The following is a 23,274-nucleotide window of genomic DNA, read 5'->3' as shown; positions in this document are numbered from 1 at the left end:
CTTTCACTCCACACCAGAATTTGCTGATTACCCTTAGTCAGGATTTGCACTTGTGTGGCTGAGATCAGAATTGGCTTTAAAGTACTTTGTATGTACTCTGCACTTGGATTGCAAAAGAACGAACCAGAGATTCATGTATTTCAGTCTTCATTTTTCCTCCTTCTATGTCCTGAGGAACTTATGACAAATAATATACTCACTGGTTCATAATATGTTACCAAACATAATAGGTTGGATGATAAATTAGAACCAAATGGAGTTCTGAACATTTTGCTTTCAAACCACTAGTAAGTCCATATTGCTTTAAAAATAAACTTTGTTCCCACTTTGCTCAGACTAGTGAAAGTTCAAGTGACAGGGAGGCAACTCTGGCCGTGACACCTGTGAATGATTTGAAAATAACTTTTTTAAATAGCAATTGTGATGTGAAGGATTACACATCCCCAGAAGATTACGAACGGGAAACAGACTGTGTCTCACCAGCTTAGGTATAGCTCAGCTAGGAAGTACAGTCACATCGTAAACCCCCCTCTTACTTTGTTCCTAATTGGCAGCCTTGTTAACAACATCAGTAAAGAGCTATTTACTGAAACCTGGAAGCTAAGAGGTCATACTATAAAATTGCCATGTTCTTACACTCTTTCCTAAGTATCCACTAGCAGCTGTTGTGAAAAACAGGATACCTGAGGCTGACGAACTTTTGCTCTGACCAAGGACACTGTACCAAGTACAACAAACATTCACACATTGGATAACTAACTAGTAGTTTGAAAAGTGAACCTTAAAACACACTTTAAAGCATGCAGTACGAAGTCTGCATGGCCGCTGTCATTGCTGCTTAGCTAAACCAATCAGGAATCACAAATAAAATTACACAGCTTTTATTAGGAATAAATAACCTGGAAATGGAGAAATACATTTACGCAAGGTTCAGGTACACTGGCTGGTTACTGCCAGAACGTGTAACTTGAAGTGCATGTTCAAGTGCAACTGAAGTCACAGGCACCTTGTCAACTCGCCTCCTGCTTTGCTTACTTGAGCAGGTACCTTAAAACAAAGCCAGAGATGCTATAAGCAGCAATCTCTAAAATTAAACTTCTGCAATGCTAGTGGCTCACTGATATCAATATCAAATGCACTCAGGTGGCAGCTGAAGAGATGGCTTTTTCCCTGCTTGTCACAGATGCAGGCAGCTCTTTGGTGCTGTCACTTGGCTAGGATTATGGAGAGAAATAAGCACCGCTGGAGGGCAATTCATCCCCCTTGTCTCACACACCTATTTCAGGATGACAGGACTTGCCTTCAGAGGTACCTATTTCTGTCTTTTGACTGTAAAGGACCTCGTGTGACTAGCTCAATCATTTTAGAAGGCATCCCCACTAGACTCACTGCTTTCAAGTCAGGGCAGATGCTTTTCACCCTGTATGTTATTCATAACATGAATCAAGACTGTGAATAGGAACATAACATAATGCCTGTACTTCAAGGACTAAACAAAACCAAAGTGGAAAAGGAATGAAGATTTCTTTTCTCAAGTATTTCTGTCAGTCGGTACAGCTTAGCTGACTTGGCTGCTACATTCCTGTTTTGGGATCCAGCCTTGATCTGGCGATCAGGTTGAAACTGGAGCTGATAGGTGCATCAGTGGCTGTGCTGCATGGCTCAGGAAAGCCAGAAAAATGCTGACACTGATTGTATGCCCACCTTCATCGGCAAGCCAAGTTTTACGATGCTGTCCTTGGGATAGGTGTCTTTCCCTCTGTCATTTCACTAGCAGGGTATGCTACATGCTAAGGAATCCAGGGAAGAATTAGACGTTAATTTTACAAGAACCATTGTATTCCACACCTTCCTACCAATTATTTCCTACTTATCATGTTATTGCTGACTGTTTTGTCCCCTGAAATTGTGCGGACATGTATGTTTTACTCGGGCATCTACTGGCAAAACTAACTGAGAGACACGACTTCCGGTGCAATACAATGCCCTTTAAAGAAATATGTCATTAAATAAGAGCATCCATAAATAGAAAGGGTTGTAAAAACAAATAGGGGAAAGCATCTGGTTTGCAACATTGTTGCACAATTTGCAGTAGCTAAATCTGGACCCAATTAATGACCTGTTTATTTTCCAAAATTTCAATAAAATGCCTTGGCAAAAACTTAATCTGTCTCTGGAGAATGTCTTATTTCCTTCCATATGTTGCCCGATCTGTCACAGCAATAAACTTCTTCCCAGTTTCAAGATGCCTAATGATCGCACCAAGTGATCCTTTCCATAAAAGAAGAGATAATGCTTCCAGCCCTCTAGAAGTCATGATCCTCACTTGAGAGAACGCAACGTGAAGGAGTGAAGGAATGAGCACTCTGCATCACAGCCTCTGCTGTGACCTAGAATCCAGAGATTTAAAAAACAGCTCTGTGAAGTCTGGTGTTCTTACCTAGAATTCATCCCAGCTGTTTTATAATCCCTCTGAATTTGACAGTTTCTTTACAATGCTGCCATGCCACGATTAATGTACACGCACTGACTTTGTAACACTTCTCCTGCTGTCCTTGTTATTTAGGGTGCCTTCAAAAGAAACAGCTTAGGCCGTTTTGTAATTATGTATGTTTACGGTTTTGTATAAAACAAAACAGATGTTTCAGAGTCAGTTTTATTTGGTGGCCTAACCTAGCCTCTGAAATGCATTTGATCTCTATTTGAATCAGATTAGGTATAGTATCCTATATTTTATTATATGACAGAAATATAGATGTTCTGGGACCTTCCAGTTTCTGACAAACTTATGTATCCTACCACACTGATTTAACAGATAATATTTTTTAAAAGAATATGCTGTTGGTTTAGAGGATAAATGTAACAAAACAGACGCGTCCACCTGAGTCGAACACTTAACCATTTAAATTTACAAAGTATTTAAGTGCTCTGCTGAATTAAGGCCATAATCAAATTATCAGCTTTGTTCTGAAATAAGAACACTTGGAGCTGTTAGAGACATATATAGAGAGCAACTGTAATTACCAAAATACTCATTTGCCAAGCTGATGTAAAACTATACACTCCTGGCTCTCCAGGAATTAATGCATCTTTATTTTCAGGACTGATGGCGTGATTCAAGTCAGGACAAGAAAAGCCACCCTTACATCAGAAACCAGAGCATTTCTGTTGATTCTGGAGAAGTTGCTCTTTATTTTCCTTAATGTAAGTGGCAGGAAAAAAATGGTCCAAATCTTTGACTGATAAGGAAGCTGTAAGAGTTCTTCCCAGGAAAGAAACTGGGCAAGACCCCAAATACCTCCCCACGTGACAGAAATTCACACAGAGTTCACAGTATGTGTGTTTGATTATGCATGTTAATGCAGATTACCGATATTTTGAAAGCTGACTGTGTCTTTTTGGCTATATAATTTCCCAGTCTGTTCAAAGGCAGCTGATGGGCTCAGGGCTGTCATGGGGCTTTGCAAATCTCAACTGAGAAAAGTCACAGAAGACATGGTGAAGGTGGATGAAGTAATAAATAATACAGAAAAGAGGAATCAGTTGTCATTTTTACCTTCCTATGATACCAGAAATACAGTGATGTTCAGTAAAATTTTAAAGTTACGAATTAAAATTTAAAAATTGAAGAGAAATAATGTGTGCCATGCATTAGTTTTACTTGAAAGAACATGATCTGAGTCACTAGTTATACTGTTACACAGCAGTCCTCCTCCCATCAGTTTTCTACTATCAACTCCTCTAGTGCTTGCCTATATTGTATTGTTTTCTCCTACTTCTGCTACTTTATTTAGACAGCTAATCTGAAGATGTGCATTTACCTTCTCTCAGACAGTGACTTCCACAAATGCAAAAATATTTTTGTTTCCTGAAAAAAGTGGTGCCAGCCTTTGCTGAAAATCCTCACTTCACTATATCTATAAAGACACCCTACCCTTCCTTACTTTATCATTCAAAACATTTATTGCATCAAGGCATAACTATTCTGCATTAAAAGCACTCCTTCCTAAATTTCAAGTGAATATCATACACATACTCAACTCACAGTATTTTAAATTCATTCATCACATTTTCGTTTTGTGTCTTGACAGTCAGAGAGTTCCATATTTGTTTCTGATGTAGTATTTGCAAGTTGGGATTGCTGCAAAATATTTGCTAAAAAAGAGTGTGAATAGTCCATGGACTTGTCAGAATCCATCTGTTTGAGTCTATTAACGGGTGCATTCCCAGCTGTGGCCTTTCCAACATCATAAATAAAAAGTTTCTTTCTTACTGCAAATCCAATGGCTGAAATCTCCCTGTAAAATTGATTTATTTAGATAAAATCTGTCCTTACGTTCAAGAGACCTCTTAAAATGAGCAAAACCATGAGATACCAATTGCACATTCTTTCAGCAGCCAACTGACACGTAAACGACTCACAGCCTCAAATAATTTACTACAGCATTATTCTGGACAAGCTATGAAACAGCATATCATTCAGACCAGGATGAGCGGGGCTGGGACGGGGAGAGAGGTACATTTCCCAGAGGAATGAGAGGCACATTGAAAATAACCTAAGCGTTGGGACAAATGCTCAGGTCCTCACTCCTCCATGCAGTGAATCCAAAATAAATTTACACATGTACGCGGCACGCTTTAGGGAAGTCCAAGCTATGAACCAATGCTGGAGGTTCCTATATCTTTAGGAAACCTTTTTTCCTATGCTAAGCGTAATTCTTCAGTATTTTGACTGAGAGAAGTACCATTTGTAACATTGGTTTTTACTTAACTCTTTTGACATTTTCTCAAGCTATCCCCTACCTGGAGCTGGCACTTACCCTGAATTTCTTCCCAAACTGCAGTGATGGAAGTCCAAACACAAAGATATTTCAGGGAACTCTGAGCTCAGATTCAAACAGGTCTATATACGATATAAGGTATATTTGAACTATGTTTCTCTTCTGAAGGTAATTTCCCTTTAAATTCTTTCTATAACAAAACCAGCACTCCAATTCATTGGTTTTTTTAAGTGCTGCTGTATTAAATGACCTGTGAAGGTTCAGTGTCTTCTGCTTCATCACAGCCTGGGACACGAATCCCTCCACCCCGGAAAACATGCTGCTTAGCTTCCCAGGGCACCAGTGCCATTCATTTAGCTCTAGTAACAGAAGAAACCAATTATCCCCATATTATTTTAGATCTGTGACAAGTAAAATATTCAAAGTATAGACAAAATTAAGCAAGCTATTTTGGAATTAGTGAACTTATCTTGCTGTTAAAGAAATACAGATTAAACAATTTTTAGCTAAGCATAAATTTTAAATGGTAGAGGTTTTGAAACAGATTAGGAATCAAATTGTTACCACTCAAAGAAACAGTACAGCATGTTGCTGGATCTGTAAAAATAATCTCTGGACACAAAAACTTTTCTATGTGCTTACTGCTCAACAGCAAGAGGGGAAAAAAATCAGTATCTCAATGAAATTATCTGTTGAAATACAGTTCACTCTGATGACCATATACAACAGAATATGTTTTAGTTTTGATTGGCGTGATCGCTGAAAGCATCTCAGGTTTTTTAACTCTCATGAAACTTCTACATTGCTAAGTGTAGTAATTGCTGGAAGTAATCTCAGGACACTATGCCAAGGGATGAAGAGTTGGTCTGTACACACCGCTCCAGACTAGCACCCTGCAGGTGAGAGAGGCTGTATCTGCACTGTATAGTTTTGGACCTCATGTGATTACCTTGGGATCCAAACACATAGTTTTTGGCACGTTTCCTTGCTTTAAGTGACCCAAATAATGTTAGAGCTGTGTCACAGTCCCTCAGCCTGAGAGTTTTATGGCATTAAACTGGGAGCACGTGTTGCATGCCTCTGGATGTAATATTGGGACATGTAGACGTTTAGTTTAGTGAGCTTGCATAAACTCTACTGTAAATAAATGTGGTTAAGTCCTGCTGCAAAAGCACAGAAAATAAAGCTTCAGGGAGGCACTGTCTCCTTGAGGGACTTGGTATGCCTTGAATATTGCACTATCTTAGCAAAACCAGTTATTGTATCTAGCGTTCTGTGATGCAGGTTGTGTACACATGCTAATTGATATTACTCTATGTAAATTACTGCCCTCTACTGGAACGACAGACAGAGTATTTAACATGAATGTTTATTATCTAAATTAATTAAATTGATTTGTGGAGTTCTGGGCTTTTCGGAACCAAGTGCCATGAACCGCAGATGTTCCTGATGCCCTCTTGTACCATTGTTACTGGCTGCACTCATATCTGTATACATTCAATCTTTGCTTATTTGCAGTATAAGCTGCACCAGGATGGTCTGATTGTCAAAATATTTTCATTTTTGAACTGTAAACAGGACATGCAAAGGAGCTACAGAAGTGCAGTCTTCTTGTGGATGCTCTAATGTCAGTCAAGGAGCCTGTTACAGTGTCATACTTTTAAGCCTGTAAGAAGAAGAAGAAACCATCACAAATTCCTTATTAATTGAAAAGAATATTCCCAAAACGAAATTTTCAAGAATCATAAGACAGGCATCACTCCTTTAAAATCATGAGGCTGGTTTAAACCTATGACATTTTACAAAATACATTTTGGTTGTTGTTTTCTGTCTTCTCAAACTCTGAAGCTCACATTTTCAAGTTTTTCTTTTCAAACTTGATGTTAAAATATGCTTTAGGTGAAGTGAAAGCTGGGTTTCTCAATGAATTGTGACTCAAGGAGATGATTTTTAAAGGAATTTTGATATATAGTAGCACAGGAATTGGCCATGCTGTGACAGAAAAACAAAAGGAATCAGGAAAAGCAAGACAGTACATCTATCTCACAATAAATGCAAGAAATACAAAGTATAAGACAAATATAAGTTAAACCACTGCTGTGAAATAGGGCCATTGCCTGGCAGGTATTGCACAAATCATATTGGTAAGTCATCTAAGTTCTCAGAATCCTTAAAAATATTACAGTATGGGACATTTTTGAAGAGTTGTTTTTTTTTTTTTCAAACAAAAAGCGATAACCCAAAATTGAGAACTGAAACTTCACTGATTCCTGAACCTAAACACCACGTCCTACTGTAGCTGGGAGAGCAGGAGAGTGGGAGTCCAGTCTCCAAGGCCTTACTGAGTCCAGAAATTTCCCATGTTTAGGAATTTGCTGGCCAGCCACCAACAAGGCTTTATTGAAGAGAATTATTATGGCGTTCACTTAGCAGCTAAAAGTTTATTGTGGATATAAATGGTCTATATAAATGTTCTGGCATAGTTGTTATTATTATAAATAAAGTCACTTGCATGGGGATATGAAAAGTGGTCTGTAGGATTACAGTCATACGAACAAATACAAAACACCTAATAGGAAATAACTGAGAAGATGCATAATATGCCATGACTGGTATTGAGAAGCAATCTTGGGATGGAAAAGCGTCATTACAGTTTAATGGCAGAAAAATAAGTTAAATTTTTATATCAGTCTATATGAGCTCCTATATATCATAACAAAATATGAGTACCAATAAACACATCTATCTAAACGTACAGGAACTTAAACAATATTGTATTATATATACTGCTTCTGGAAAAATACTACTATGATTTGTTTCCAATATTATGGTCTGCAATCATCAGCAATAATCACAAAGCCTACAGGAATCCTCCATGAAGGCATGGTGTAGCATACTGACAAGGTATCAGCCTTCTTCTAGTCACACAGGAAGCATCTATGGGTGGAATGAACTGAGGCCATCTATATGTGTGGAGAAATAGGGAGAAATATTTGTCTACTGAGAACTGAAAGAACCTTGTAGATGCTCAAGGAGCCACACAAAGTCAGCAGAAAAAAAAAAAAAAAAACCAAACCAAAGGAAGCTGTGCTATGAAAAGGACTGACATCATCACTTTATTAAAAAAATGGGTATTGTCTATAGATTAATGTGTCACTGAAATCAGTGAACAGCCAAGCTCCAGAAAGGAGACTTATCAAGAATCTTTTCTAAATAGCTATCAAATAGAAACTGACTGATTCAAATGGTACCCAGTCCTATTACCAGCACTGATTCCCCATTTTATCAGCAGAGTTTTGTATCTCATAATGTTAGGAAATTAAGTAATGAAAACTGAATTTCTCTTAGGAAAACAATCTCTGATATCGCACACTCTGATAGAAGCAACACTTGTTCAAGTACAGAATTTATGTATTAAATGTAAAACCAGAAGCTGAATGTTATTGTTGCCCCAGGAACCTCTGCTGCCCCTCCACAGTCACCCCAAACCTTACACGGCAAATGACAGCAGAGCCGCTGGAGTGGGTATGAGAAAATTACATCTTTCTCTGGACTTTGAGGCAGTGGGGAGTCCTCCATCACCCCCCTCCACAGTCTCATGCTGATACAGAAATACTTGGCAGGTCAAGCATATTGGTATTTTTCTAATTGTATTTCTGGAATTAACTTCTTGTTGCTGAGGGTCATGAGAAACCAGCAGCAGCAGAACTAACAATGGTGGTATTTTGCCACCATCGCCCCCTTTTCAGATTGAAACCGCTGGTCTTCAGGGAGCGTCTGGAGAAGGAGATGGAAATTACAGAATACTGACATAATATGCATGCAAAGAAGAGAATCTATCTATTTTAAAAGAATTCACCTAAAAAAATGTCCTAACATTAATATAGAATATGCAGCATGATTAACAGAACTTATGAGATCAATGACTACTTTTCTGGCTATTACATTTTATTTAGGATTCATACAAGAGCAGAAAATTTCCTGGCATGCCTGACCAAGTGAATCACTCATAAGTCACTTTCTTTCTTCCCTGAAGCACTCCATCCAGAATAAAGAACATCTTTCATAACTTTTTTCCTTGACAAAGGACAGCCTTTTCCCATTGATGGGGCCGGGTTAGGGGGGAATTTACACATGTACGTCTTATCAACATTCATGAGAATCAGCATCTTGTTCTCTCCAGTGCACTGGTGGGGACACAGGCTGCAACATGGCTGCTTTCTGAAGAGATATGTGCATTATTTTAAAGCAGAATATAAAAGTACGCCCACCAAACAGGCCACAACAAATACTAGATTTTTCACATGCACGTGTCCCACACTTCCTAATGAAAACTAACCTGGCAAAAATATTTTATTAAAAAATCCACTATTTTCTTTATTATTTATTAGATTAACCTCCCGCATTTGCACGGTACACAAAGGTCTGTCTTAACGAAGAAGAAATTTCAGCAATAGAATCATATAAAGATGCAGCAGGATTCAGTTTGGCCCTCTTGCCTTTGCTCACGGGTTCTCTGAGGACCTCGGAGCCTGGTACACGTGTTTCGTTTGGGCTCTCCTAACACTGACCTCAGGATACATGACACCAGAAAAAAATGAGTTATGTTTCACAGGGTACAAATTTGCAAAACCAATTTCTTAACAATGTTTCATTTTCACTGAAAACTAAAAACTATGAGGCACCTATAGATTTGATGTTTCTTTAGTTAGGCTCCAGAAATATGGCTGCTCTTGCCTCCATATAGGCATGACAGAAAACTGTGCTAAAATTCCTATAGTTCTGGTTGTAACCACTAGTTTTTTAAGACCCACTTTTCTCTTCCATATTCTCCAGGATCAACAGATCAGCTGGTGCCAGGGAGCACCATGTTGCCAGAGGTGCAATTACAAACTTAGGCTTGATCATTTGTACCCAATAAAACCACAATAACCCACAAACCAACCACAAGTTACTTTTGAGAGGAGAAGGGGCATTGCCTTGACGTCTTTGCCAAATGCTGAATGTGGCAATTACTTTCTGCTGAACAAATTATTCTCCATTTTCTACCCTACTTCAGCTAATGTTCAGATTAATCTCTGACATAAATGCATTTCAAACACATTTGAAGAGATATTTGTAGCTGCGAATCAGTGTATAAGGTCTTCCTGAATAGGTAAGGATAGCCAAGAGCAGGTTTTCTATACCTTTCCATTTAGAGATCTTAACTTTGGCTTCTTTAAACTAAAATTTTCTTTTAATAATGAGCCTGCCTCATGCTCCTGTTCAAATTTTTGGTGCTGCCGGTCATCCATTTCTAAGATAAAATTAGTCCATGGTATGTTGTCCCACTGTACCTTTTCATCCTTTGAAACAAAAACCTGTAACCTCACAGCAAAGATTCAAGAGTCACTCTGGCACTGGTCTCTGAAAAATCTGTCCACACTTGGCCAAGTTATAAAACTTTGAAATGTCAGTGTGAGCAAACCACTGGAGATTTGGTGTAAAACTTGCCCCAAACTCCACTTGCCTGGAGTACGGCCAAGGCCAAAACAGGATGAGAGCATCCAACATCCTTCCCCAAAATCACCCCAGGCAGTTGCTCCTGGAGAGCTCTGCAGCTAAGTAGGAGCTGGAGCAGTGCTTGGAGGTATCCTGTCCTGTACTGCCGTCAGCAAGTCAGGCAATAGAAAGGATGACAGTGAAGAGCTAGGAGGAATCATACCTGAAGGGCTAGAGGAAATTGCATGGGGATATAATCTCTTCAAGAACACAGAACATACAAAGTATTGTGGGACACAAAGCTCAGGTGAGGAGAGATTTGGCAAAAAGGCTGAGAATATATGTACGCTGCAGATACAGTGTAGTCTAAGTGGCAGCCTTACAGAGCAGAAATCCCGATAGCAATCTGAGGATTGCTAAACCACAGCTAAAAGCTATACCTAGGAAATTAGGGACAAACCTTTATATTATTAGAAGAATGTTAAGGTCACAAAGTCAAGTGTTCAAACGTCAGGAAGTCTCAGAATTGAAGTCACCTGTTTAATCCTAACTCAACTCTCCTCCCATTAGGCACTAGGACAAAGTCTTTACCTCATCCACACATGTGCTTCCCTAGGATCCCATCTGACGATGGACAATGACCTAGCTGTGTATCAGTCACATACCCAGCTAAGCCAGTTGCTGCAGGACTCCTGCTACATCTCTGGAAGGCATGCAGGCAAGGGTGGGAGACAGCACACAGGAAAAAATCATGTTTCTGAGACTATGCCAAGTGAACAGTGCCCCTGCCGTTCCATCCTTCTCTGTCTGGTTTTCAGCAAGCCACTTGAAACAAAATCTGACCAGGCTGCCAGGAACTGCAAGTTTCTCATTCCCTGAGTGCAGTACAAGTAGATCCTGGAGGCTGATCTGCACAAGTACTGCGCAAGAGGAGCCACCAAGAGCCACAATGTGAATATTAAAGTAGAAAATTCAAGTTCCAACATTCGGAGTTACTGATATTCCTGAGTTCAAACTCATTGTGCCTCTGGCTTCTATCTGTAAAATGGGAACAACATAACCTTAGCTTCTAGGAATACAAGTAAACCATTAATGGTACAAAGTACACAAGACTCAGTACTCCTAAGCACCATGCTCATGAGCACTTGAGGGATTTGTAATTCTGTGCCCAGCCCAGGATTTGAGAAGGCTGCAGTACAGTAGGCTCTAGGTTAACAGATTCAGCAATGGGGATCGTTACTTTGTGCACTGGATCAGGCAGGAAAGCTCTGTGCAAAAACATGGCACGTGATCATGTCATTAAAAGACAATCCTACACTGCAAGGAGGCTGCACGAGGCAGCAACAGGCATCCTTACCTCTGGTGCTTCCTGACTCTGAAGTGCTTCAAATCTTAAATATATTCTTCGTGATTTTTTTTTTAATATATAGTAACTAAAAGAATGCCAGATAAAGGGTGGCACTTTTCACCTACATACAACAGATGTAACAACTATGACTTCTTGTGTTTTCCTGGAACAGGTGATCATGATTTGAATGAGATCTGAGAATCACCTTAGGGTCACCACTTTTAAAAAGTCTGTTAAATACCCAAGTCAAATTCCTAAAGCAATGGTTTTCAATAATGGCACAGCGGTTCAGAATTACATTAAACCAACAGTATTTTATATAACTAGTCAGACAAATAGATTCCCACTCCAACAAGGGAGTTAAAATTCTGGTACATTTTCCAGTCAGTTCATGAATCCCAACTTAAACCATAAGCATAGTGGGAACACAACAGTATAAACTACCTCTGCAAAAATTACAAAAAGCACAGAAAAACTAAGGCTGGCATTTGTGGCACTGTGGCGGGTACACTCATTGTTTAGAAAACAAATTCCAGTCAGTGAATCAGAGAGAGTGACTAAGAGCTGTGGGACACCATAGATCTATCCTGAATAAGAGACAGCACAGAGCAGCCCTTTCCCAGGAGCATGCCAGGAGCCAGGCTGCTGCTCATCACCTCTGGGAGGGAAGGAAGGAGCACAGTGGTCTTTCATGCACAGCTTACTTTCCACAGCAACCCAGCCATGCTGTCTGCCTCTTTGAGAGTGACCAAGCCAAGGTTCAGCTCTCTCTTTGCTCTAGCCAAGGTTTAGCTCCTTTCTCCAGCTCACACTCTGTATTCTGCTGCCCTCTGCTCCAGCACATGAACATTGGGGCAGAAACTCCTCCCAAGGAGCACTGGGAAAAGCCCTGAGCAACCTGTCCTGCTCCCAGTCCTGATCCTGCTCTGAGCTGGAGGCTGGACTAGAGACCTCCCACCATCTCGTCCAACCTCAATTATTATATCATTTTTATGAACTAAACTGTCTTGTGCTTAATTTCTTTACAGGTATACATTGGGCAACTGGTGTCTGAAACTTCAACAAACAGATAAAAAAGTAAAGTAGGCCAAAAGAGTAACTACTGATGTGCCTGCAAAGCCGTCATTGCAACGATGATATAACCACAAGTCTTTATTTGGCTTGATGGTTGGAATATGACAGCACACTGATGGTTGTCATATTAAGATGGCTCTTAAACACTAGTTATCAGTTACACTCCTGCTCCAACTGTAAGTCACTGCTGAACCACTATGTCAACTTGGAGGGGAAAAAAAAGGGAACTTGTACAACTACCTACCTGACTGGGACTGGAGCCATTGCGATGGAGGAGAATCTGGTCGGCAATCAGCAGATAATGACACATTTAGATCAGCTTAAATTCCCTGCCTTCTCATTACGATAGCTGGGAGAAGAGGCATAGGAATATGCACTGCAGCTACGGGGACCAGAGGGACAAACAAATATAAAAAGAAGGACAAAAATCCCAGACACATAAAAGCGTCTGAACAAGAGAACGTATCTGGAATCAACAGATGCTATTTGTGTACACATTTTGTTACGTTGTCAGACAATTTATTTAATTAAAGGGCATGTGTATCAGCGTCTCACCAGCATATGATGAAAAGCACTTAAATTATGGCAGTGCATAAACCCAGGACATGAGTATTCTATCCACCTTAAATAAAAAGTCTGACTCCATCAATTTTAATACCCAGTTGCTTTAAGAAGTTGGCTACAGCTTCATGGCAGCCTGCCCAGGTCCTTTGCTCAATCAAGCAATAGTTGTCTTTGACCAAAAAAGAAAAAAATAGCCAATGTTATCCTTGCTGAACGTCTGCTGGCATCTGCTATTAATATAGGAATAACTAGATTACATGTAAAGACAGATTAATATTTTGGGTAACCATAACACTACAAAAATCAGCTGGTTTAGTAATTCGTTATTGAAGCTACACACTTTAGATTCATTTTTTCAAAAAAATAAATTTTAAATTGCATGTACATAAGAGCTAATGTGCTGTAGACACAGTTTAGGGACCGATATCATGAACTATTTACCTCCGTATTATACAATGCCAGCATGTCACAGAGCCCTAGGCAAGGTCACCAAACTCCTAACGATGCTGTAGGATGTGGCAGAGGAATCCATCTTTACAAATTAGCCTTCATTATACATGATTCTGCTCATAAATCTTGATGTATTGCTTTCCAGTATAACTCTACCTTGCACTTGCATGTGCCTTCTAGATCTTTTAATTCGTGAAGTATTTTACAAATACAAATTAGCAGTATGTTTGCATGCGTAAAGCAGATCTGCTGCTGCGATAGCAGTGCTCTAAATGTGACCGGACCCACCGGAGCACCCACACTGCTCTGTGTCCTTCTGGTCTCTGCATGGGGATAGCAAGACTGCAGGAGCCCGGTTTTCCAGAGCAGTTAGGTGACCTAAAGCTATAAAAGCTCCTGAAATGAAACAAACAATTTTTTTTCTTTGGGAGTTGCTGTCCTCCTCACACACAAACACTAGGAGGAACCAACCTGAACCTGCAACTGAGTTAGAAACCTGATCAGACGGGCAGGTGAGCCCGCTTCCCGGAGGCAAGCTCAACCCTCTTGATGGCTGAGATGCTCAGAAGGCGCCTCCGACGTGGGGCCACCTCCAGGTTCAGCCCCAAGCCCGACTGCCTGTGGCTCCATCCCCACCGTGCCCGGCGGGACGCGGGCAGGCAGCTGGGAGGGTCCGACCTGCCTGCACCCCGGGTCTTGCCTGCACCCCAGGTCCTGCCCGCAGCCCGACCCGCCCGGCGACTGCCAGCTGCAGCCCCGAGGTCTCGGCGCTCCGGCGCGGCGGCGGGGGGGGCAGGTGCCCCACAGGCCGTCCCCCGGGGCGTCCTCTCGGAGCCGGGGAGCCCCCGGCGCCGGGACGTCCCCCGGGGTCTCCCCTCAGGCGGCCGCGGGCAGGTAGCGGCAGCCGCGGCGCGGCGGGACTGACCTGCGAGCCGCCGCTCCCGGACATTCCTCCACAGCAAGTCCCAGGCTTTGGCGGTGGAGTCCCGCAGCTGCTCGCTCAGCGACCTCCGGAGTTGCGCCTTGGCCGGGCGGCGATGGCTGCTCATCCTCGGCGGCTCCGCATGCCGCCCCGGGGCAGCCCCGCTCAGCGCCGGCGGCGGCTCCCCTCGCCGGGGACGGGCGGCGGCGGCCACATGGAGCCGCGGGGCAGCCCCGCCGCGCCGCAGCCCGCGTCACCGCCGCTCCGGGCGGGCGGGCGGGCGGCCCCTTCACCTGAGCGCCGCCCGCCCCCGCCCCGGCCCCCGGGGCAGCGGCGTCGCCGCCAGCCTTCCTCAGCGCCCCGTCCGGCGCCCGGCGCCTCGCCGCCCTCCTCCCACCTTCCCTCCCCCGCGCCTCAGCCCCCGGCAGGGAGGGTGCTCCGGGGTCCGGCCCGACTCCTGCCCCGCAGGCGAGGCGGGTCGTCGGCACCGCTGCTGCCCTCGCGGCTGCCCGTGAGGGGCCGGCGGCGGGAAATGGGCGCTCGGGACCCCGCGTCCCTCGGTCTCAGGCAGCGACGACGGCCCGGGCCACGGCAGGCCTCGCGGCTCTGCGACCAAATTTCGTGACCCCGGTTGTGCCTGTGACCCTTCGTTTGGGAACTGTCCGTCGAAGCTCTGCCTCAGCGGCCAGCCCTGGGCTGCCCGGGCTTCGCGGTGCCAGGACAGGGTCCGGGAGCTGCCTGCCTGCCCGCCATGCCAGCCCCACCGCCCAGCTCTACGGCAGCCCCACTGTGAAAGGCAGGCCTTCACCGCTCCAGGGCGAGGTCACCCACCATGAGGCGAGAGAACACCCAGCTTGCAGCAGGCTGCCTTTTTCTGGGCAAGCTGTAATAGGTGCTTCACCCACACCACGAGTTTTGCCAAAAGAAAATTGTTTTTTTTCGGAGGTCTCCATTTATCAGCTATCCACTCGAGCTCAAGTCTCACAACACAGCCTCTCCCTTTTCTTTCCCGTTTTCTCTGCATTCCACCTACCTCCCTCCCCCTGCTTCATCCCTTCCACCCCCCTGCATCATCTCCTCTAACAAGCTCTTACACTCCTGAAGGGTTTCAAAGCTAAACCCTGGCCGCCACTTTTTGCACACATGTGTAAACCAAAAGGAATCCCAGTTCCTCCATCCCTAGGCGAGCCAGAGAGCAACATCAGGGCCCTTATCCCATTTAGGAAACCAATTTTGGGACTCTGCTCCCTCTGTGATCTGGGATGTATCCCCTCTGTGATATGGGATATTTAAGTAAAATCTTACTAATCTCAAGCAATTTACTAATTTTACAACAAATTACTGTTGTAACAGAGTCCCCTTCCCTATCCTGGCCACCCACTATGTGGATGGTTCCCAGCACAACTGGAAGCGGAGAGTCCAATGGCTGAGAAGGACAACAGGGGCTTAATTTCATTTAGTCACAAACCATTGCTTTTTCCTGACTCTTTTTGCAGAGTATTCATGATGTGCAGTGCAGAGGCTGATGTTCCTGAAAGTGAGTGCCGTACACTGGAACAGCTGAATACCCTGCTGAAGCAGGTTAAACATTATCAATATCCCCGTCTTGTTTAAATTAAAACTGTAACTGCGATGTCAGCAATACGCATAGAAGCTAAAAGCAAACAAACAGATGTATTCCACGTTACCACTCAGTTTTAATAACATCTTCTGCTTACTCTCTGATGTGAATTTTTTCCATTGTCCCTGTTCTTAACAGGTTCATCTTAAAAGGTTCATCTTAAACTACTCTATCTGATATAGTGGAGCTGATGTGCTTGCCCTGAACATGTGAAGATGTTGTATGTCACTCCTCCTCCTGCAATTCCAGATACAGTGGCCTCCAAATGACTGGATAAACCGTTATGAGAAAACGGATGCCTTCCAGGGATGGGTGCATCCAAGATCTGGAAAGGGGACAGCATAATTATGTAAATACTCCCACATCCCATGATCCAGAGCAAACACCTGCTGATGTTAATGGGAGAAGAGAGGATTACAGTTCCTACAATCAGCTCCTCTGCCCTATAAATCTGCCTTTGACCTCTGCCTCACTTTATTTAATCCCCTACCAACACAGCCATTACTGGTACACAAGACCTATGATGCCTGTTTTCTGCCATGGGCTCCTATCCACTAGCAACCAGGTAGAGATGATAAATTAATTTCTGACATTGTATTTAGCTGCCCTACAAAGATCAGCAGTGACACACAGTCTAAAGGTGAAATCATAAAAATCGGGTTTGAAGGTTTTGTATCATACTGCTGTGTCCCTACCCACAAACACCAGTCCGTGTCAGCCAGTACTGTAACCTTCAACAGTGCTCCTCTGGCAGCCACCCTTGAATGCGCCCTCCTGCTGTATCCAGCCTGTCTAGAAGATAGATCTCCCTTTCTTCAGTTGCCTTCTGTGATGGCCAGAATGTAGCAATGCAACAAGAAATATTCTCTTCCCTTCTATACCATTTTTGAAAAAGATACTTAATAAAAAATGTCCCTAGACTTCCAGGTTTACTGAAAGCACCTAATTAGCAATGAGGTACTAGCAATTGCTAATACCATGTTGTCTGACTGCAGGTTACTAAGATAAACTCCAGCGATGTGGTTGTATCTCATAACGAGCAGCAGAACTGAACCAGCAAGCCTAGACCAGACTCTGTGGCATGCACTGACAAAAATCTTACTAATTTCAGATACTTTATTGTGGCAAGCGGAATCCAGCAGCAAGATCAAATACTGTACTTTTCTCCCCAAAGAAAACAGTGCTATTCAGTAATGAGAAAATATCTCATGCAGCAACTGGCCCATTCCTATTTTCTGCCTTTAATCATAGTCAGCTGTTCAGAAGTCGAGTTACCAACACAGGTATTTTTGACATATTATACCTAGTAGTAGCAGTTACAATAAAAGCTGTTCTGCACAACCTGCTTGAAAAAAGGTATGTATTAGGGATCATTCATAGGTCAAAGATGTTTCACTTCGCTTTAGGGTGTTAGAAACCATGACTAAATGGTAAAGTTCTGGTCTCCCTCCACTCATTTTCACCTGATGGTTAAGTGCATAAGTAGCCAACTGATCAGTGCTCTTGACTACAGCTTGAAACATTCTGACATCCTGAACAAGATGGATAACATTTCTGGGGGAAAGAAAAGGGAAGCAAGTTTTCCACAGAAAGAGCGGTTTTCCTGCTTGATACTAGCCATGTCAAAATGGTTCTGTTCAGAGTAATTGCAATAAAAACACTGTATATGATGAACAGAAAGGAGGAAATTCCCAGTTGCCTTAAAAGAAGCTGAATTATGATATTTGTCTTTTCTCACTGATAACAGAATATTGTCAGAAATGAAAGTAGTATATGTCTGTCTTAAAATCTTGCAAGAATGTACAATGCTGGGGGAAAATCTAAGCTAATTACACCCGTGCTCTGATGACATTGTGGCACAGAAGTCTGATGTTCTAATTATATATCTAGCAATTTATAGATGGTCCCAATCACCATGGTAATTAAATGCCAAGTAAATTGATACTACATAATAATCTGGCCTCTAATTAGCAGTGTGTTTTTAATTTGTTACAGATTCCATTATGCAGCCCAATCTAGTCCTAATAAACTCCCATGCATCTGGTAAGAAGAGAATCAGGTCTAAGGAAAGAGAAACATTACTACATCTTGGTTCGCTATTTGTGAACTACTGAAAGACTATGATAAAAGTACAGCTTCTTTCCTTTTTTTCCTCTAGTCCTTAATTGTGGAGACTCAGGACTTTCTGTTAGTTTAGCCACTTCGCAATAGCTGTCTGCTTGTAGAAGAACAAAACAGGGCACATCTTGCAGAGGAAGATGTGAGAATAATACATCCTTGGTTACCACGTGCTGTTCAGTGGACACAAGCTCCTTACACTTGTATCTCTTAAAAGGCAATAATAAAGCAAAAGTGGACATCAATTAGTACTACAGGATCACTGATGCAGTCTGATGCTAATCAGCACAATGCCAAATTTTATAATACATCTAATCCTTCAGGAACTGACTGTAAATTAACAAAGGTTCTTGAAGTTTATTATACGCAAAATGGCGTTGCTGTGCTTTTGTAGCTTCAAATAGTAGCTCAGACAGCCTAGATAAAAATACATCAAGTAATATTTATAACTTTGGCAATGATCTTTATCTCTTTGGGGGTCCTAGAGCTCTGGAATTTGTTTTCTATCACAGGCTAAATGTCCTCAATGTGATGTTGCAAGTCTGGGTTACCACCGGAAGGGAAGAAAAGATTTCAGGTTTTCCATTGCTTGTTTTCCTAAGAGCAGACTGCAGCGAATTACATACAAATTCTGTGGCTGAAGTTATGTGAAAAGCACCAAGGGCATATGAGTAGGTGTCCTCTCCGACATCTAAGTAAACAAACAAACATTTTGGATAGAGAAAAATAAGAATCATTGTGAATGTGGACAAAATGTTCCAGCTTGTTCCCTGGCACTCTCTCCTTGCTTGTTATTTACATATGCAAATTATCATCATTTTAAGGTAGCTTTAATGAGGATCACTTATAAAGCAGTTTCACTCTTTCCCAGTTTATCCAGAGATTGGCACCTATCTGTTCATCCTTCTCCATTTCAGCTTTCTAAAGCTCTGGGAAAAGATCACTCCGCATGCCAACGGCAGAGCGCTGCTGGCTTTCATTAGTCGGGGCCAAATTCTTTCACTTTTGTTCACAGTGATTAATGCTGAAATGAACGGGGCTTCTTGCAGTATTCACTGTGAAAAGGCTCCAAGTATGCTCAGATACAGACTACAGTAACAAAGTATCTGCTGTTTGACCGTGCTCCCTCTCCCTTGCTAAAACTGGCATGGAGGGGATGGGGGGAATTAAACTTCTTCTGTTCATACAGAGGACGGTACTTCATTATTATTATTATTATTAAACTCCATTATCAAAACCCTTAGAACCAGAAACTGGATGGAGCCAAAGTACAATTTTTGCCCTCAGGAGATTACAAACTAAATATAAACCAAGACACCAGTGGAGAGAAGAGCTAATTGGGGTAGGAAGGGTGGAGTACAAGAGAACAGTAAAACAATACTGGCCAGCATCGCAACTACTGGTGTTAGCACACCAGACTTAGTTTCTGGAGGCACTGACACAACGCAAGTTAGCAAGAGGGTCTCCAAAGAGGTTAATGTGGTATCTTTATATATTCAGAGGACCAACTCCCAAACATGAGGTGTACTTTTAAGAGAAAGCATGCAAAGGTGTATTTGAAAATGTAATAAGTAGACAATGAAAGCTGGCATCCTGTACAGACAGACTGTGGGAATCAAGCTTTTAATATTGAGCAAATGATCGATAGGGAAGGGAAGGGCCTTCAGCCTTAAGACAAGTAGCCTCCACTTGATGCAACATAAAGGCAGGATGAACTGCAATGAACAGTGACAGCAGAGAACTGCCAGAGTATTTGCATTTGGGATGCACTGAAGTAGACCAGATTGTGTCTGTCAAGGCAGAGTAAGTGAGAACAAAGATGAGATGGTAAACAGGATGAAAGTTTTTCCTAGAGCGACCACAAATTTTCACCTGGAAAACTCCTTCTGACAAAAAAAATAATTTCTTAGAGAATAAAAATAAAAGAAAATGTAATTTTTTTCTGGAAAATAACTGCCATTTTCCTGGTTTCACCATGGAGCAGGATTTTCAAATTCTGGCCAAACTTAACCTGGACTTTTCTCTCCACCTTACATCCAAGTTGTACCTAGCTCTTGCAGATACATTTTTTTTTTTTTTAATAACCCCTCTTCTTCTCTGATCTTGTCTCCTTAACTCAGCCTAAGTTGTCACAGGAGAATGATGAACTCCAGGTGACGGCCCTATGTGACAGGTAGAAGGATGCTCTGTTCTGTGAGAATGGTGACAAAGGGGACAAGGACTGTGGCACAAATGATCACTGGATGGATTACTGTCTGAGTAAACAGAGCGCTTCTACTGAACAGTAGACAACCAGGCTGATAGTTAAGCTGAAATTCTGAGGAACTGCAGCCACGAAAGCTCTTGCACATTTCTCAGCTAGCAGAGGAGAAGAATGGACAAAACAAACCAAGTGCCAATAATCTTTCACTTCCTTTCGTAAGATGCTCTGTGGTCATCTTTAAAATATAGTATGTTGCAGATATGAAAGCTTGTCTGGGCAAAGCCAGACACTGCAGAAATAGCCAGTTCTTCAATGATTAAGCAACTGGGAAAGTGGAATACATTTTATGTGTGTAGATACAGCGTTTTTTACTGGAGCAGAGCTGGAAGTTTTGAGGTGATTAACGCCCTTGAAAAAGTGAGCAGCTATGTTGAAACATGAAATATCCAAGCTCAGAATATTGCCCCTGTTCTTCTCATTCCAGCTTCTGGTGCCTGATTTTTCCCCTCCATTTTAGTTTCTTGATATATTATTCTAAACTACATCTCTCTTTGCTCCCAAAGTGCTCATTTCCTTAATATTGTACTGGGACCTTGTCTAAACCAAGATTATTTTTTTTTCCAAACTTCCAACTGTTATTACCATCACAGTAGAAATAATTGGAACATTTGTGTAAAAAAGCCTTGCAGCAGTCAGTGGCAATTTAGCACACACTGTATCTGGATATTGGTTCAGAGACCTGGCAGCTTGTTGGGTTTTTTTTATAACTCTTCTGGATTACACAGGAAAACATGATCAATCTTGACAACAGGTTCTAACAATAATGCAATGGAATTGTTCCCAAAACCAATTTACTTATAGAAGTAAGAACTTTCTTCAGATACACAAACAGTGATGTGCACACACTTTCCTAGCAACCAGGCTACTGACTGATGGGAGCATATTGCCAAGTATCAATATATTGCAAGCTATGGATTTTTACAAAGCTTCCTTCATTACTGCTCACGCAGCTACTATTTTAACTTATTTAACAGATCTTAAAAAGATATATTTAATAGAATTGAAATGCAGTGCTACTAACGTATTTGGACAGGAAGTAAAGAATGCTGTGGCCAGTTGCAATAGGGGATAGAATTTCAGGTAGGCAGATTATAATGACCAGAATCAAAATCTGGCTGAGGCCCAAGCCAAGCCCTATTAACCTAAACAGTTCTACAGGATCTTGAACCATTAAGGCCGATTTTAAATTTCTTCTTGCTTCCACAGTAAAGAAGGCCAATCGGCTGTTTGCAGTATTGTCTGAGTCTCATTCGAAGTGAAGGCTGGTGGCGACTCGATTGTAAGCACCATTTCCCACAGCCCCGTTGGGAAGGTTTCCCAGCCGGCTCAGAGCCTGCCTAAGCCCACTCCATCACCCAGCTCTGGCATCACAGGACTCTCTGTTCCAGCAGGCTAAGTGGTACGGCCATTCCTGCCTGTATAAAGGAGCTTAAGCTTAGGAAGAATGCTTGTTTCATGACATTTAACATATCTGGGTATTCCCACTGAGAAGCAGGATATTCATGCTGTGAAGAAGGCTGGACTAGGTGGATCTGCAGCTCTTTCTGTCCAAAAATGTCTCTGTTTCTGTGAGAACATTTTCGTAGCGTCAGGCAGCACCTGTATTCCATTAACTCCAAAAGCATTTCAGTGTTTACAGTAACCAGGAAATGTCGATGTCTGTGTTATATTAACAAGTCAGCAGTAACAACTGCAGTTTCAGTTTTTAGAGCTGCGCGGAGAACGGTTTACTGTGAGTCGCCGAGAGTTTTACTTTTTTTGGTTGAAACACGAACAGGCCTGTAAGTACTGCCCTTGAAACCATTACAGAAAGCTCTGGAGAAACAAGTTATCAAAAGAAGTCCAATATGGCTTCAGTAATGGCTTCATATAATCAGGTAGGCAAAAGCGTAGCTGTGAACTGCAAGTCTAAAAAACACCTGTGATACCAAATTTGTAGCTTCTTCACCTTATTTTTGCTTACGCTCTTCCTGCCTTTTGCACATAGGTTGAGGGGGTTTGCATAATTGCATGATTTCATTCAAGATTCAGTATCTTGGAAACAAAGCTGTCTTGTATTTTTATGTGGTCTATACTACATCTGTGCACAGAGAGGTAAGCTGTAAGGTGTCACTGCGGAGTAGGCAGGAGACTTTATGAGAGCACTGATGTGCTGTATAATTATAGTCTATATAAAAGAATTTGTCTGTGAGAAATTAAATAGTCCACCACACAAAGCATAACTTATTGTGGTCTTCCAAATAGGCTCCAACTTCTGCATGCAAGAGGCAAAAAAATCTATGCTATGCACCCATTTGCTTTTCATAGAACTGAATTTTAATAGTGACATTAAATTACTACTGTATAAATAGTAACTTCAAACACCATGGGAGAAAGCTAGAAAATATTAATATATTTTTATTTTCTCTTTTAGGATTCAAAGCAATGCTTGGTACAATTTAATTCCCAAGAAAGGCGATAGCAAGGACTGCTCTGTAGCTGGCCCAGCATACCAAAGGCAGAGTGAGCTTGAGGAGGTGTTTCCCCATCACCTGCTGCTGTGCCCAGCGACGTGGCCAGAATGATGACAGAGGTCACAGCCACTGCTCTCTACTGATAATGCTACCACTTGCTTTCCAGGAAGGGGCCATATTTTTTTATTTAGTATTACTT

The 23,274-nt window shown here is 42.1% G+C and overlaps 1 protein-coding gene across 8 annotated transcripts in view; it reads right to left on the bottom strand.

Moving 5' to 3' along the window:
- Positions 1-23,274, bottom strand: part of STARD13 (StAR related lipid transfer domain containing 13) — a 308,987-nt gene that overhangs the window by 135,106 nt on the left and 150,607 nt on the right. Inside the window, exon 1 of one of the 8 annotated variants that reach the window (XM_064441035.1) lies at positions 14,624-14,910. The exons of the other annotated variants lie outside the window; for them this stretch is intronic. Coding sequence (XP_064297105.1) covers positions 14,624-14,747 — 124 coding nt within the window. The 5' untranslated portion in view covers positions 14,748-14,910. Of the gene's footprint in view, positions 1-14,623; positions 14,911-23,274 lie in introns of those variants that run through there. 8 annotated transcript variants of the gene reach the window in all.

This window comes from Phalacrocorax carbo, chromosome 1 (assembly GCF_963921805.1).
Source record: "Phalacrocorax carbo chromosome 1, bPhaCar2.1, whole genome shotgun sequence".
In the NCBI taxonomy this organism is placed as follows: Eukaryota; Metazoa; Chordata; class Aves; order Suliformes; family Phalacrocoracidae; genus Phalacrocorax; species Phalacrocorax carbo.
Note: the sequence above shows the minus strand (reverse complement) of the source record. Positions and strands in the feature narration are given on the sequence as shown.